This window comes from Cervus canadensis, chromosome 33 (genome assembly GCF_019320065.1).
Source record: "Cervus canadensis isolate Bull #8, Minnesota chromosome 33, ASM1932006v1, whole genome shotgun sequence".
NCBI lineage: Eukaryota > Metazoa > Chordata > Mammalia > Artiodactyla > Cervidae > Cervus > Cervus canadensis.
The window spans coordinates 24,131,210-24,149,154 of NC_057418.1; the positions used below are offsets into that span (position 1 = coordinate 24,131,210).

At 45.7% G+C, this 17,945-nt stretch overlaps 1 protein-coding gene across 4 annotated transcripts in view; it reads left to right on the forward strand.

The window, feature by feature from the left end:
• ESR1 (estrogen receptor 1) overlaps positions 1 to 15,207 on the forward strand; it is a 272,302-nt gene extending 257,095 nt beyond the window's left edge. For all 4 annotated transcript variants that reach the window (XM_043457166.1, XM_043457168.1, XM_043457167.1 and 1 more), the window contains 2 exons: positions 5,823 to 6,006; positions 10,645 to 15,207. In XM_043457166.1, the coding sequence (XP_043313101.1) occupies positions 5,823 to 6,006; positions 10,645 to 10,879 (419 nt within the window). In that variant the 3' untranslated portion in view covers positions 10,880 to 15,207. The remainder of the gene's footprint in view (positions 1 to 5,822; positions 6,007 to 10,644) is intronic.
• Positions 15,208 to 17,945: the final 2,738 nt, after the last annotated feature.

Here is a 17,945-nt window from a genome sequence, read left to right on the forward strand (position 1 = left end):
TGTATAATGGTGCAAACACATGAAGGTTTGTTTCTTGTTTACGTAATATCGCTGGGTGCTTGAATAGGTTGGTGCCAGAGCCTTCTTCCGTGTGGTTGTGCAAGGACTCTGCAGTATTAATTGGGTGACTTCCATGGTCATCCTAAGAGTTATCTCCATTCTAATCAAGCCAGCCAGAAAGGGAAAAGAAGCATAAAGGACCACAACATGATGAGGAAGTTGGAAAGGAAATTCTCAAAGCAGATCAGCATTGGGATAAGACGCTTTTCACTAAAGATATAGTCCATGTTTCTAAGAGCTTACATAGTAGAGGCCATAAAAGAGCAAATCAGGGTAATCGTGTGATTCTTAATCCTAGCTGGGCATCAGACTCATCAGTGGGGAGGTTTTAAGAAGCACGGATATAAGAGCTCCAACCCCAGCTTTCGGTCAGCAGATTTGGCTGGAACTTGAACTAGTTGGAAAACCCCACAGGAGAGACTGAGAGACAGCCAGCCACGCTTGGGAATGACAAACTCGAGGTAAAACTCTTAGAGTTGCCGGGAACTCCAAATGAAAACCTGTCATGCAGCACAGGGGATTCTGCTCACTGCTCTGTGGTGACTGAAACTGGGAAGGAAATCTGAAAAAAGAAGGGATATATGTATACGTGTATGTATATCTGTTTCACTTTGCTGTAAGGCAGAAGCTAACACAACATTGTAAAGCAACTATACTGTAATAAAAATTAATTTAAAAGTAAAACTGTGCTTAAGGAAAAAGCCATTACATATACAATAAAGCTTGAATGCAGGAAAAAAAAAAAAAAGAATTGCCAGGAACCAACACCAGTTCAATAAAACATGCATATTCCTTTGACTAGCCTAAAACGAAGTAAATAATAGTCTATACATATACATCCTTTTTTTAACGAAAATATAATTTCAGGTAATTTCAAAATGGTCATAAAGGAGGAATAATATTTAACTAATTTAAAATAAAATGCTGTATCTTTCAATGCAGATGCCAAGGCTTGACTACAGTACAAAAACCAATAAAGTAGTAAAATGCTTACATGTATTTATAATGCATGGGCTTCCCAGGTGGCACCAGTGGTAAAGAACCCACCTGCCAATGCTTGAGACATAAGAGACATAGGTTCGATCCCTGAGTCAGGAAGATTGCCTGGAGGAGGGCATGGCAACCCACTCCAGTATTCTTGCCTGGAGAATCCCATGGACAGAGGAGCCTGGTGGGCTATAGTCCATGGGGTCACAAAGAGTGGGACACGACTGAGCGACTAACACTTTCACTTTGATGCATGCGTTCATGTGTGTGCTCAGTTGTGTAAAGTAATTATCCTCAATTAAAAATTTAGAAAAAGGAAAACTCTGCCACAGAACATACACACACACAGAAATTGGAACTCAAAATCTTTGATGGTTAACGCATCTTTAATGATGGATGGTATCCATTTTGGTGAGGTGAATTTCTAACTTTAAATATGAAATCATCTGCCCTTTAAAAAAGAAAAAGAGAAGAAGTCCTTCATTCTTTGGGGCTGTCCCACATATTGTAGGACATCCCGCACAGCCCTTCTCAGTAAGTGGCTTCAGCCACCACGAGCTGAGGTCCAACACCCCACAGGACCCACAGTGCCGGGAGGAGGAGCGGCCAGCAGACGCGATGCCTAAAACGAATGCAGCGCTCGTGAAACTGTCTGCCGTGAAGGCACTTAAGAGCAAACTTTGATTTGTAGAAGCCACGCCCAGCAGCGCACCTAACAGTCTGGTCTGCAGATGAATCCCTGGGTCCTTCCCAGAATTCCTTTTTTATTCCAGCTGAGCGGCAGCTTCCAGGTCGAGACCACGTACAGCTGGGGGTTTAAGGAGTTTTCTTCCCTCTCATCTTTCTTTGAGTCATTGCCTTTGCCTTTCTGGTCAAGCTGCTATGGACACAAGGACTCTCCCAGGACCCACTGTCACATTCGTCTTTCTGGAAAAGAAAGAAAACAAAAACAAAAACAAAAATGGCCTCACTTGAAGACGTTGTCCTGAAGCATCAGCGTCTTCCTTCCTCGCTTCTCCGAGGACAGTTGGATGCGCCCCCCACCCAGTGGAGATCAGTGCCCGGGCGCGTGGCCCCGGGTCCTGCTAGTGTTTCCTGTGGATACAGTCACGTGCAGGTGTGCACTGCCGTCTCCATATCTGCATTCTTCCAGCTTCCTGAGAAGACTGCATCATCTGGAAAAGTGATGAAGGGGTAACAAGGGTGTTCCTGCGGGATGGAGCGGAAAGGAGGAAGGAAAGGAGGAAGGAAGAGCGTGTCCAAGCAGAGCAAGCGGAGGAAGGAGAGTGCAGAAGCCCGAGGCAGTGAGAGGCAGAGACGGAGAAAGGCTGAGCTCTCTTCTCCACCGGGTGTCCATGCACTTCCACTCCCCCTTCCTTTCTACCACCAGATTTTCCTCCGTAGAGTCTTCCCGAGACTCCCAGGGTTGGCTGCAAGATTCAGAATACGTAGAAGCTCGGATTTGCCAACAGCGCTTCAAGCCTGGATAATGACATACAGATTGTTTTTTCCATCTTGGGGATTTGGAGCAGCCTGGGGAGTTGCAAAAGCCTGCCTTGTTGTAAGACCGTTTCTGAAGGCCCACACTGTCTGATCACTGGCTCCCTGCTGCTGGGAACAGTGGCACAGCTGTCCAGGGTGGCAGGGACCACCTGGGGTATGGAAATTACCAGAAGCCCTGTTTGGCTCTTGCCAGAGCACCTGAAGCCCTCTTGGAATTAGAATTTCTGGATTTCTGTTGTTTCTCTCCACCGGCCCCTTAGGAGCAATAGATAACAGACCGGGACCACTTGTTTTGTTTTTTTTTTCTTGCCAGAAAAGCCCCCAAAGAAGATGGCTGCTGTTGTTGATTATTGGCATTTCAGCGGAACCATATATTTATTTCTAAGTATATTCGCACAGCTAGGAAGCATCTGTTGACAAGGATGAGATGATAAGCTGCGTTGGTGCCAAAACAGGTCTAGAAAAACCAGCTTGCTCTGAGAATGGCAGGTATCCGGAAAGTCAGTAAAGAAAATCAACCCTCCACAGGCAGCCGCTGCTATTAAGACATTAACACTTAAGAGAGGGCTTGGAATCCCTGTCTCCTAATGCAGCGCATGCACACAGTAGGTTCTCAGGGAGAGCAGGCTGAAGGGAGGACCAATACAGGAGGGGGAACCCACAGTGGGAGGTGGGCTGCACTTCCAGGAGCCTGTGTGCCAGGGCTCCGGCCTCCCCTGGCGAGGGGGAGCGAAGCGTGCGGGGTCTCAGCGCGTCCGCAGCTCTGTACCGGCCACGCTCACCCCGGGCGCACATGCAAGACGAGCAGGTGCAGAGGCATGGACGCTCCTCTGTCCTGTGGTTTCCTTGAACAAGAATGGGATGATTGGTGAGCGAGGCCAGCATCCTGGGTGGTAACAAAAAAAAAAAAAAGGGAAATTGGTAGAAAGTGCATCATCCAAGTTAGATTCAGCCAGCTCTGTGGCCTGGGCAGGTTCCCAGGGTATTCCAGCCAGACGGCAGGGCTTCTGAGAGACACCAGGCTAGAATGTGTGTGATGACATAAGGGCCGGGAGAGGCAGGGCCGTGGGGCTCAGCAGGGGCTGTCCCGGGCCCCCCGACCCACTGGTGCACACCTCCCCGGCCACCTGTTACCTCCGGGTCCACCCCAAGGCCCCTGGACCTCTGCCCTTTTTTCTAATGGGCACAACCTTTCTCTATCAGAAAGCCACAGGGAACACAAGTAATCCAGCAATTTCTTTCTCGTCCCGCTGCCTGTCCACTGCTTACTTATCCTGAGCACTGTTTCCTTTGGACAAGAACGCCTCCGGGTACCAAAAGCTACATTATTCTGTTCTGCAGCCGGTAAGCCAGGAGCCTGGCTGGTCTGGTTTTGTTGTTGCTGTGTTTGTTTTGAATATTAGCCGCTTCCCATTCTGGGCAGTTCCAACCGTGTTTACTATGAGTTCCTCTCTGTGGGCGTTTCCCCCATTTTCATCCTACAGGCTGCGGCATGAGCAGTTAACTCACCACTGCGCCACCGGCCCAGAGTCGGGGATTCATACACTGGGGGGGCCTTTAACTTGAAAATACCCAGTGAGGATGGGGGGAGGAGAGAAGAAGAAATATATTTATGGGAGGGCCAGTGGGCTAATAAGACCGAAAATTATGTTGCTAAATAGATGTATATCTGGAGGTAAATACCGCGTCATCTGCTCCCTTCAAGGGGATGTACTTTGAGGAGGTTAAGTTGGCTTCAGCAGTGCCCACTTGATAGAACTGCTCCATCCTGCCTTCCTTTTGCTTTCAATACTTCTCACCTCTTATCACTCAACCTTCCTTGTCTCCTGAACTCCCAACTTAAAGAGTCCGGATTCTTCCAGTTGCAAGTCACAGAAACCCAACTCACACTACCTTAGGCAAACAGGGGATTTAGGGATCTGTGTGTTAAAAAGGATACGATGGAAGCGTTAAGGTCAGATGAAAGAAGTAGGGACGAGGATCTTATGAGGGGAACCAGGATTTCTCCCCTCCCTCCCCGCCCCTCCCCTACCCATGAACTATCACCTCTAATGGTTGTTACTTGGCTCCACTCAGCAGGGGCGCTCCTCCTACCGGGAAGGTGGCACCTAAAAGCCCCCATATCCTCATCCTCCAAGCACCTCCACCCTAGAGGAAGGAATTTCCATCCTCAGCTTCCGTATTTGTTGTTGTTGTGCTCAGTCGTGTCCAACTCTTGGCAACCACGTGGACTGTAGCCCACCAGGTTCCTCAGTCCATGGAATTCTCCAGGCAAGAACACTGGAGTGGGTTGCCATGCTGTTTTCCAGGGGATCTTCTCGACTTAGGGATCAAACCTGCATCTCCTACATTGCAGGCAGATTCTTTCCAATCTTAACCACCAGGGAAGCCCAAGGAAGCCGTATACAAGCCCAGAAAAAGCTCTGATTTTCTAGTGTGAGGCTAGTACTATCCAAAAGAATCGAGTGACCCGATTGTCTAATTACAGTCTGAAGTCTACCTGTGGTTGCAAGAGCAGGGTTTACTACCAGAAGAAAGGCAAGGGGGCACAAATCCACACTTGGCGATGAAAAACAGCACTTCCCAGGGTCCTTTTGCCTCTCCTATCATAAACCTTTCAGCTGAGCTTGGAAAGTACGAAGGCCCCAAACCTGACCTGAAATGTAGCAGCAAATTAAGCCCTACCTGCAAATGTTACCTGTCAATCACTTAGCAAATCCCTTTTACTCCTTCACCGAGGGTGTCCCGTGTCTTCTGAGAGTTTCCATTATAAGACAGGATGTGGAGTCAGTACATTGGGGTCATTCGCAACCCTGCTCTGTCCCGTCGTGTTCACTCCACAAGTTAATACGTTTTTTTTTTTTTTTGCACTTTTGTTTCCTTGTGTGAAATGGAGCGATAATGCTGCCTGCCTGGAGCTGTCATCAGTGTTAACAGAATAGTTAGCATTGGCAAAAGGCCTGTCAGAGGAGAGATGGCTGGTATAACCGCCATGGCCCCAAGGCAAGCAGTGCCTTTCTAGGAAATCTTGCTGACAAACCCTGGAAACTGGCTCACACAGGAGGAGACATGAGTTTCCTAGGCACGTGCTCTCCGACGTGTATATTCATGAGGAGTTTTGCATAGCTGCCTGGACCAAATAGATCCTGAGCTTCTCAGTGGTTGGGCGGGGAGGGTGGGGACTGCAGAGGGGCACTGGCTCAGCGTCACTCCCCACGCATCCTGGACCTTACCCTCTTTGAGTTTCTCTCTCTCTCTCTCTGCACATTCAGGGGTGTACACATTTCTGTCCAGCACTCTGAGGTCTCTGGAAGAGAAGGACCACATCCACCGCGTCCTGGACAAGATCACAGACACCTTGATCCATCTGATGGCCAAAGCGGGCCTAACTCTGCAGCAGCAGCACCGGCGTCTGGCCCAACTCCTCCTCCTCCTGTCTCATTTCAGGCACATGAGGTGAGTCCTCCCTGGGTTTCTCTCGCGGCAAAGACATAAAGGAATCCAGCCCCCAACGCTGTGTGGCAGCGGGCCCAGGAAGGGCTGATACCTGCATACAGATAACACACTTGGGGCAGTTCTGGGCCCACGATGAGCCTGAACACCATGGGGGGATGCTGGAGGGAGGCCCTGGATCTGTCTGGGGTGTGGGTGGGCGTCAGAGAAGGCTTCACAGAGGAAGTTTTAACTCAGACTCAGTTTGGAGTCTATGCAGCATCTTACGTGGCGGGGAGAGTGTACGGCGTGCAGGTCAGGGGAGGGGGGCATCCTCTTTGGTTGTTCACTTTGTCCTAACCAGTCACGGGCAGTCTGTGACCATACTCATCCTCAGAAGGCGCTGGGCACATCTGTTACAGCTCCCATTTCACACTCTTCTTACTTCTGGGTGTAAATTCTAAATGAGACACTCTGGGTCCAAACCCCCCATGGACGGTCAACCGCGACTCTTCTAGCCCTCTCAGTCCATTCTTGTCGCCCCCTTTGCCATGACCCAAGTCCGAGCCTCCATCATTTCCTTCTAGATGTCTGCCCCAGCTGCCTAACCTATCTCTCCAGATTTAATTTCAGATCCATTAACAGCCTTTCTGATCCACTCTCCACAATAGAGCCAGCGTGATCATTCTGATACCAAATCTGATCGCACTGTTTTCCCACTTAAAGCCTTGAAATGGCTTCCCGTTGCTTTTAGATGAAAATATAAATCCATTTACTTTGCTTCTGTTGCTTCTTATCCTCTGCTGCAGCTGCTACACTTGAGTCGTTAAGGCGTCTCCGACTCTTTGCAACCCCATGGACTATAGCCCACCAGCCTCCTCTGTCCATGGGATTTCCCAGGCAAGAATATTGGAGTGGGTTGCCATTTCCTTCCCCGGGGGATCTTCCTGTCCCAGGGATGAAACCTAAGACTCCTTCTTGGCAGGCAGATTCTTTACCACTGAGCCACCTAGGAAGCCCCTCTTATGCTGCAGCCTTACTTAACTTGTAGGACTTCCTGGTAGTCTAGGCTCTGGCGCTGATCAGCTATTCTCTGAGTCAAAGGGGAAGTGCTGCAGGCTGGCTGCACGGCTGTTTTACTGCCTCTGGACTCACGCATCTGAAGGTCAGGTGATGGAAGCTGGGCACAGCTGGAGGCTCTGAAGGTCAGCTGGGTGACTAACCTGAGTGCCTTTTGTCCTCCTGGTACCAACAGGAGAGCTGGGACATGTTCTCATATTGATGGCAGAGGCACCAGAGGGAGAGTCAGTTTGGCGAAGTGCATTTTAATCTTTCAGTTCAGTCCCTGTCCACGAATATCCCATTGGGCGAGCAAGTCATAGAATAACACCCAAAGTCAAGGATCATGAACACAGGGCACAGAGAGTGAATCTTCTTGGACAGTAAGCAAGGCTGTCATAGCTTAGATATGACTCCTTGCAGGAAGCATCTCCTGACCCTTAACACATAGATGGGATTGATACCCTGTTCTTCCAGATTGTTATTGCCCATTTTATTATCTTTCAGCACCATTAGACTACAAATGTAAATTCTGTGAGGCAGTTCTCACAAGCCGTTTTGCTTACTCTGAGGACCCAGTACCCCGAAGCATGGGGCTTGGCATGGAGTAACTATTCAATAAATATTTTCTACAGGAGATAAGGAAGGCTGATAGCAGAGAAGATAGAGCCTGTCTGCGCCAGAAGGTGAAGGTGGCTTTGTTTCTATTCTAAATGCCTGGCCAGGGACGTAGTGGGTACTGTTGCCATGAGCAGAACCTATCCTTCAGGGAACAGATGAAGAAAGTATTAGATTCTTTACTCCAGAAAGATCACAACAATAAAGTGATGATACACCTGCATGATGAAGTCCCTATGACCTTGGGCTTACATTCGGTCTCCAGGAATGAAATAGAGATTCTGTTTCTCAGTGGCTCTGAGGGAAGGGCCAAGGTGTTGGGAAAGAGATTAATTTTTTTAGGAGGTCTTCAAACCTTGAAAAACTGTGAGTCAGGTGGCAAGTTCATCCCATCAGAGTCCCAGGCACCTCCTCTTCTGGAGCTAACTCCACAAATTGTTCACTTCTTGAGAAAATAAATGTATCTTTCTTTCATTGTCATCATCTCAATGCCATGTATGAAGTCTTAGATGCGGTATATAAGCATAACCTGATTACTGAGTGAAGGAGTTGTCACTCATAAAGGAACAGACACATTACCTGAGGTCTTCCCCATGAATTTGAAATTCACAAATGATGGCTCTCACTTGTCAAAGTGACTACAGTCTGTGTTCCCAGGAGTCCCCGAGAATTTGGCCAGGTTAAGTAGGTTACTGCATTTGGAGTATACATTTTCAGTCCTTTCCTGTCCATTTCTTTTGATGAATATTACACAGAAGGAAGAGGGGGGTGGATCAGAATAACATAAGACTCTACCAAATTTCCTGGCTGAGAGAGTAGCCTTCCTCTTGAAGAAAATATATTAGCTTTACTCTGAGCTAGGAATTTGATGGAGAAACCGTGTATCACAGATGAAGGATTTTTTTGTTGGTGGGGTGGTGGTTGGAATTGCTGAATTTTCAGATCCATTAATTGCTTGTCAACATTAGGAAGCCTCATTAGTTAATACCAAAGTATATTTGTGCTGAATATACAAGCTTTGCTAGTTTTACTGGCAAAAAGTGGCCAAGGGCAATGGCAATGGGAGTTTCTGTTTGAATTGTGTGAAGGGCTGAAGAGAAGTTGCTATTCTGTTGCAAGCTTTGAGCTGGCTTGCAGACTGTCTCTCTCTCTCACACACACACACACCCCAACACCGACAACAATATTGTGGTACCTCATTACAGCCAATCTAAATTACAGAACTCTGTTGTGTTAAGCTTGGCCCTGATCGTATGTTGTCATTCAGAGCATTTAACACCAGATTTCATCTCACAGTAAATGTGATTCATCAGGTTGCAAGAGGAGGACGGTGTCAAATCCAGGGGCATTTAACTTTAACAGCATTTTAAATTAAAACAAACCAACCAAAAAAAAAAAAAAACCCACAAAATCCCACTTACAAATGTAATTTTGGTGGCAGTTATACGGCCCGAATTGCTCTGAAGCCCGATTGTTTTCATGGCACGTCTCCAACAAGGGTTGACTTTTCCTTGACTGAAAACGCAAGTAATTTTTAGGAGGCTCTTGGTCTGCCTACTCATGACACATGATTCTTTTAAAAGAAATTTCAAGCTGGATAATAGTGTTTGGGTTTTTTTTTTTTTTTTCCTTTTTGTCTCCTGCTGGTGGTGTGGTGGAGGAGACAGGCAGAAGTGTGGCTGGTGGAGAAGGACCGTAGGGGAGAGTGGTCAAAAGGAGAAATGCTATTTGCCTGCATCTCCCTGTCTATCCCATATTTTCTGAGGATTTACCATGTCTTGCCATGGTGCTAGGCCTAACAGGGTGGACAAATTGCTACCCCTCGTGGAATTTGCACCGTGTATGTTGGGTCTGTGTGTGTATGTGCTTGCGTGTATGTGCTTGCGCTTAGGGAGCAAGAATGAAAATACAGGAACTTCCCTGGTGGTCCAGTGGTTAAGAATCTGCCTTGCAGTGCAGGGGACAAGGGTTCAAATCCTGGTTGGGGAACTAAGATCCCGCATGCCGCAGAGCTACTGAGCCTGTGTGCCGCAATTAGAGAGTCTGCACACCACAGCCAAAGATCCTGCATGCTGCAACTAAGACCCAAGGCAGACAAGTAAAGGCTTTTTATAAAGAATGAAAATACATATAATCATAGATACATACATAGAAGGATTTCAGGTTGACATGCATGCTGGGAGGAAAATGGATGTTGAAAGACGGGTGACACCCAGAGATCTGGGAGAAGTGCCTCCAGGTGGGGGCGGGGAAGAGCCAGTGCAAGTTCCCTGAGTCTAGGCATAAAGAACTTGGTATCTTTAAGGGGCAGCATGAAAACTCGGCTGGCTCAAGGTATGGGTTAGGGAGGAAGGAGGAAGTCTGAGAAGTGGGTGGGAGGCATGTCAGTCAGGCCTTGCACAGCACAGATAGAAATTTAGGTTTTATTCTGAGTTAAATGTGAAGCAGCTGGACAGTCATGAGCAAGGGAACTTGAACTGTTTTGTGTATTTGAAAAGTTCCTTCCTGGACCTCCTTGGAAGTCTTAGTGTTTAAGACTCCATGGTTCCAATGCAGGGGGCCTGGGTTTAATCTCTGGTCGGGGTACTAAGATCCCACAAGCCAAGCGATGTGCCCCCACCCCGCCCCCATAAAAAAACCTCTTTCCTACTTGGTGGCTGGCAACCCACTCCAGTATTCTTGCCTGAGAAATCCCATGGACAGAGGAGCCTGGCAAGCTACAATCCATAGGGTCGCAAAGAGTCAGACATGACTTAGCAACTAAACGACAAGCGACTAAACACAACTGTTCTCTATTTAGATGTAGCGGTGATAGAGGAGGAGAGAAAGTCTCCTGTATAGTAAACCCTAAACTGGCTCTTGAAGCAGGAAGAAAGGTTGGCATATCAGTGTCCTGGGGCTTTTCTTAGTTGCCCTTCCTCAGCATTTCAGCCGCCCTGGGTCTGAGGCTGGTCTGAGCAATCCTATCTGTCTCCCCTCCTGCAGCAACAAAGGCATGGAGCATCTATACAACATGAAGTGCAAGAACGTGGTGCCTCTCTACGACCTGCTGCTGGAGATGCTGGATGCCCACCGCCTGCACGCCCCAGCCAACTTAGGGAGCGCACCCCCGGAGGACGTGAATCAGAGCCAGCTGGCCACCACTGGCTGCACTTCATCGCATTCCTTGCAAACATATTACATCACCGGAGAGGCAGAGAATTTCCCCGGCACAGTCTGAGAGCTCCCTGGCTCCCACTCCCCCACCAAGGTTCTGAGAATCCCTGTTGCACTTTACCCACATCATGCATCACTCTAGCCGAATTCTGCCCCTGCACACGCTCTTGGCATGCACCCACCACTGGCTTTCTGACATGGATGGCCATTCATTCGTTCGCTCAGTTCTACGTGGCACGCCTTGTTTTGGGAACAGCCAAAGGGATTCCAGGGCTCATTTCTTTGTAACCGTTCTCTCTCTCTCTCTGCCTTTGCTACCTTATTCAGCACGAGGATTCACCTAGCGCTTCATGACTGAGCTCGGTCTCCGAGCTGGGTTCAGATGACTGTGCACTTTAGCTACTTGTGACCCAGGCCTGGAGAATGGACATTTCACCTCCGTGAACGTAAAGCACTTTTTAATGGATCTGAGCATCAGCCACAGGAAAGAACTGAAAGTGATTCCTTTAATTGCTGACTTGGAGAAAGCGAAGCCCAGGGTTCATTATAATGTCCTCTTGTATTCCTATAGGTCCATATCATTTTATTAAGGCTTTTGCTCTGTTGCATGGCTGTAGCAGAATATTCAGTGATTGTCTACACACTTCCCCTATAGGAATACAAGATGCACACAGGGAAGGAAGGCCCCTGATTGTCAAGACTTTGTCAGCTTAGTACACTGCACCTTCAAATTTGCTAAGATGCTTTACCATTGAGAGCACTAAATACATATAGGTCATGAGTTCCAATTAATTCTTGCTTCCCATGGATCCATGGAAAGCAGCAACGTTGATCCCAGTTATGTAACCTCCACATCCACCAGTTTAGATAGATACTTGTGTTTTGTTTTCATTTTCATTTTATAAACGAAAGCCTCCCCTCCCCCTGCTCCCCGCCACCCCCCAGGACTTGCAGTAAATGGGCTTCAGGACCTCTTCTAGTGTGATCTCACTCCTACCAGCAGAGGGCGCTCTACATGGCTCTTCCCGCTGTGTCACTTACAAGGTGAATTCCTAGGGCCTAGGCCAATACTCTTGCCTGGAAAATTCCACGGACTGAGGAGCCTGGTAGGCTATAGTCCATGGGGTCGCAAAGAGTCGGACACGACTGAGCGGCTTCACAGGCACAGACAGGCTGCGACCAAGGGCAAAGGAGCAGGCATGCTGGTGACACTTTTAACCCCGGGGCACTGGTCTTAATAGTAAACGTGCATGATTCTTGTAGGGGCTAGAGACCAAAGAGGTAAACAGGGCAGAAACTGGATAAAACTGTGAGGCCCAGGGTGGCCCTGCCACAGGCTGCAGCCGCTTAGGAGTGCTACGGGCTGACCCGACAGTGCAATACGGGGCTGCCCTGGGGTCCGTGGAGGGCTGTCCTCCACCGCCTCCTCTTCCCTTCTGTGCTCCCAGTGACCCTGGTTGGAGGCAAGTGCTCCGTGGGGGAGGAGGGCCAGGATTGGAGCTTTCTGAACTCAGGCTGCCGGGGGCCTGGTTGTTTAGAGCTCATGCAAAAAATCAGGGTTTAGCCTCGAGGGGAAAAAACGAAACGAAACTTCTCCAGACTCTGCTTCATTAAACTTCCTAAACCAAGAGAGAAAGATTAGAATTGGGCCATAGGAATCCATTGGACCTATAGGCTAAACAAGAAAAGCTCACTCCAATTACAGGGCAGGCTTCCCTGGGTCTTTGCTTCTCTAAGGCAGTTATGAATTAGTTCCCCTTCTCAGCTATAAAGAAAGTTTGGTTTCCTCTGGTGACCGCATTGTCTGTAACTCGAATCCTGTTGATAGGCAATGTGTTAGTCAACAAACCCAGCCAAGCTTCTAGGGCTTCTCTTGGGATGCCTGTTTCAAAAGTGGATTTCACTCATCTGATTACCCAGTAAGTGATCACCAAAGGGCCGGGAACCTGGGAAGGCCAAAAAAAAAGTTTTTTCACAAGTGCATCTAAATTTGGGGGCGATTTTATGTATCTGCAGTAAGAATGTTTAGAACATAATTCTTTTGTTGTTTTTGTTTAAGAAGCACCTTATATAGTATAATATATATTTTTTTGAAATTGCAGTGCTTGTTTATCAGACAACTGAATGTAGTGATTCTGTTTTGGATTTAATTTGACTGGGTTAACATTCAAAGCCAACGAAAAATATGTTTACTTTTTTTGTATTACTACCTTGTCATGTAGTCATTGATGCCTAAGGCCTGGTGATTATTCATTTAAATGATGATCACATTTTCATATCAACTTTTATATCCACAGTAGACGAAATAGCACTAATCCAGATGCCTATTGTTGGATATTGAATGATAGACAATCATATGTAGCAGAGATTATGCCTGAAAAGGAAAATTATTCAGGGCAGCTAATTTTGCTTTACCAAAATATAAGTAGTAATATTTTTGGACAGTAGCTAATGGGTCAGTGGGTTCTTTTTAATGTTTATACTTAGATTTTCTTTTAAAAAAATAAAAACAAACAAAAAAAATTCTAGGATTCTAGATGATGTAATACCAGCTAAATCCAAACAATAATCCAGCGGAGGGTTTTACATTATTCACATAAGATGTTTGTATTCATGTAAAGACACTATTACATTTGAAATGGGCAGAGAACACCAGATGGTTGGTATGTTAGCCCAGGAGTTTCAAGTAATTTTAGAAATCTCTTATTCTTATACGAAGTGCCACTAATGGAGAGCTGATACTTTGTAGCTGATGTTACTCGGATGTAGGGAATATGCTGTATTTTTCCCCCCTACTCTGATACAGTTTAAAGTTGGAAAGACATGGTCAAAGTGGGAGTGGATGGGTTAGAATAGAGTGGGGAAATGGGTTTGGGCATTTTAAGAATGCAAAATATCGTAATAAGAGTCTTGAAAGCATTTTGAGGCAGATCAGCACTGGCGCTTGGGGCATGCACCAGGGTTCAGCATCTCACTTGTGTCCTGTTAGCCATGAATAACTAGCTGTATATGACAGCCGATCCGATAATGGCAGCTTGAGTTCTGGGGCAGAAATAGAGGCATGTGCAGTTCAGTCCAAGAAATAGCTAGTGGTCTGCGTTTCTTTTAGCCATTGCCTAGCTCCAGGCTTGTGGTAATGATTCCGTAACACTGTCACGCAACAATCAGAGAGGCTAGTTCATCCAAAGAGAAGACCCTACATAGGTTGCAAAACCCAGCTCCTGAGGAAGTGTAGTCACTGATTCAGTTTCCCTACTAACCTTGCAACTATGTTTAACCATGCCATATATAAGGGACTAACTGATAATCCAACTTCTGATCCCATTAAGATGTTCTTGCATTAAAATCTTTATACACTGAAATGGCTGTTGGTTTAGGCCATTGGTTTAGACTACCCCTACATGAAACCTATCCCAAATCCCTTCCTAGTCACACTCCCCACCTCTGAGATGGACTGTGGGTACTGGGAGTGATCACTAGGACCATAGTTAATGTCTGATATCCACAGGCAGATTTGCTTCCAGAAACTAGTTATTAGAAACACACGTAGAGTCATAACATAGCTTCTGAGACAACCGTGATTCTCTTGGGTTCAAGTCTTGGGATGATGAGCCAGATGACACTGTACACTTCCTGGGTGAACTCCCTGAAAACTTAACTGTCAACTGGAGCAAATGACTTTAAGTGCGGTCCCACACATCCACCTTTTCATTAGTGTTATTTCTCCGTTTCTAACTGCAGTTCCTTTCCATTTGGATTAAAGTGAATGTGGCCTCCTTTTAAGTCACTGAAAATTGTTTTCTAAGTAACTGCTGCCTCTATTATGGCACTTCAAGTTTGCACTGTCTTTCAGAGATTCAAGAAAAATTTCTATTCTTTTTTTTTTTTTTTTTTTCGCATCCAAATGTGCCTGAACTTTTAAAATGTGTAAATGCTGCCATGTTTCAAACCCATCTTCAGTGTGTTTTTACAGAGCTGTGTACCCTGGAAACCACATACAACCCCATGAACGGGTGCCTGCGGCACGGGACCCCTTTGCATTCACAGAGAGGTCATTGGTCACAGAGACTTGAATTAATAAGTGACATTATGCCAGTTTATGTTCTCTCACAGTTTATAAACAGCGCTTTTTGTGCACTACATATTCTTCAGTGTAGAGCTCTTGTTTTTATGGGGAAAAGCTCAAATGCCAAATTGTGTTTGATGGATTACTACGCCGATGCATACTATTATTGATGTGATTCTGTTTTGTTGCAGCTTTGCTTTGTTTAATGAAACACACTTGTAAACCTCTTTTGCACCTTAAAAAAAAAAAAGAATCCAGTGGGATGCTGAAGCACCTTAAACAATTTTCTCTACCTATTTGATGTTCAAATAAAGAATTAAATGAAAGCCTTTTGTTTCTTTGTTTTTGTGTGAGCCCCCTTCTTGCTGGTGGTTTAGCGCTGGCTGCCCAAGATCAGAGTTGTGGCATGCATCTTCAGAGTGCAGTGAATTCAGGTGGACAGTGATGCCAGGCTCCCCTCCAACCCCCACTGACCTCCCGCCCCAGGCACAGAAGGGACCCTGTGGTCCCTGGAGTCAGGCAGGCCTGGCCGCACTTCTTGGCTCCGGCCCATGCAAGTTTTATGACCATTGGTCATGAATTTTCAGAGCCTCTGCTTCCTCATCAGCAAGGTGATAACAGTAACACCTAATTCACAGACAACTGTGAAGATTATATGAGATGCTCATGAAAATAGTAGTTCTTTTCCTTTTTCTTTAACTATGTTGACACATGTATACCCATAGCTGATTCATGTCAATGTATGGCAAAACCCACTACAATATTGTAAAGTAATTAGCCTCCAATTAAAATAAATAAATTAATTTTTAAAACTAGTAGTTATTTTCTAATGCCTAATCCCAACCCCTTCCTTGTGGGGAAGTAGAAAGCTTCAAAGTAGTTATGAAGGGGTTCCCAAGTGGCACTAGTGGTAAAGAACTTGCCTGCCACAAGTTTGATCCCTGGGTAGGGAAGATCCCCTGGAGGAGGAGATGGCAACCCATTCCAGTATTCTAGCCTGGAGAATCCCATGGACAGAGGAGCCTGGTGGGTTACAATCCATGGGGCTACAGAGTTGGACGTGATTGAGCACTGTGTGAATGCATCTGAAACTTACATAATTGTTCAGAAACCTCGCCCCCATCATGCACCCAAAGCAGAAAGGACTGGTTCACCCCAATCCCATCCCACCTCTGGTTTCCATTTCTGTTTCTGTGATTTAACTGGTGAACTGGGGAGAGGGGGATAATGGGACTGAGAGGCAACATAATATGCACACGGGGTCTGCAGCTGGATTAGTCCATTTGAAACCTCGTTCTACTATTTATGATGCGAACTTGGGCAAGGTTATTTCCCCGTGCCTCAGCTTCTTCAACTGTAAAGATGGACAATAGTACCACTTGCCTGGAAGTGTTGTTGAGACTACATGGGTTAATTCACAAAGAACACTGGAGGATGGCAGCTGGCATTGCTTCTTCCCCCTTTCCCAAATCTTCTCCAACTGTGTGTCTGCACTCACTTCTTTATTAGAATGAGTTTAATTTTTCACCTTGTTTGTCATTTGGATTCCAAAAAGCTTATTTTGCGTTCTTGTTCTGTCATCCCTGGGCAAGTTCTTCAATCCTGATTTTCATTGGCTTCCTTATATTTAAAATATAAATAACCATACGCATTCTACAGGGCTATTCAGTTCCATTCACTCAGTTGTGTCCAACTCTTCTCTGAGATCCCATGGATTGCAGCATGCCAGGCTTCTCTGTCCAACACCAACTCCCAGAGCTTGATCAAACTCATGTCCATCAAGTTGGTGATGCCATCCAACCATCTCATCTTCTGTCATCCCCTCCCCCTCCTGCCTTCAATCTTTCCCAGCATCAAGGTTTTTCTAAAGAGTCAGTTCTTTGCATCAGGTGGCCCAAGTATTGGAGCTTCAGCTTCAACATCAGTCCTTGCAGTGAATCTTCAGGATAGGGCTATCAGAAGATGAAAAGAGATAAATGTCTCAAGTGTTGGTATAGGACCGGCCCATAGTAAGTTCTCAATACATGTTAGGCATAATTATGTAACTGTTATTATGCTCTATGAGCATTTACATTTAATGGGATCATTGATAGGTTTAGATTTACATTTACCACTTTGTTATTGTTTTGAATATGTCTCCTGTCTTTTTTATTCCTCTATTCCTCCTTACTGGCCCTTCCTTTGTTTTGGTGCAATAAATATCTTTATGGTATCATTTATATTTATCTGTTGATTTTTTTTTTTACTATTCTAAAGTTATTTTCTTAGTTGTTGCTTTTACAGCATGCATCGTAACTTTTCACAATCTATTTTAGATTAATACTAACTTAAATTTGATAAAATAAAAATCTTTGCTCCATCATACTGTAGCTCCAGTCTTTCCCTTCTTCATATTATTATTGTCATATGTATCTAGATGTTATAAACTCAGTAATGTTATATTTATTGGCTTGTACAACTTTATATCTTTTAAAGAAGCTAAGACAAAAATGAGAAAATATATATATTTATAGACTTTCTAATATTAATCCAAGGGCTTCCTGTGTAGCTCAGTTGGTAAAGCATCTGTCTGCAGTGTGGGAGACTCAGGTTCAATTCCTGGGTCGGGAAGTTCCCCTGGAGAAGGAAATAGCAACCCACTCCAGTGTTCTTGCCTGGAGAATCCCATGGATAAAGGAGCCTGGCAGGCTACAGTTCATGGGATTGCAAGAGTCAGACATGACTTAGCATTTTTTAAAATATTAATCCACATATTCACCATTTTCAGCCCTCTTTATTTCTTCCTATGGATTTGAGTCACATGTCTGGTATCATTTTTTCTCAGCCTGAAGGAATTCTTAAGAGTATTTCTTCTATAGCAAGTCTACTAGTAACGAATTGTCTGTCTGGTAATGTATTTATTTCACCTTCATATTTGAAAGATGATTTTTCTGGATGTAGAATCCCTGGTCATCAGTTTTGTTTTCAGTATGTTGACTGTATCATTACACTGCCTTCTGGCCCCCATTGTTAACTGTATCTGATGAGTAGGAAGAAAAATTCCTCTGGAATTTTAAGGCCAATG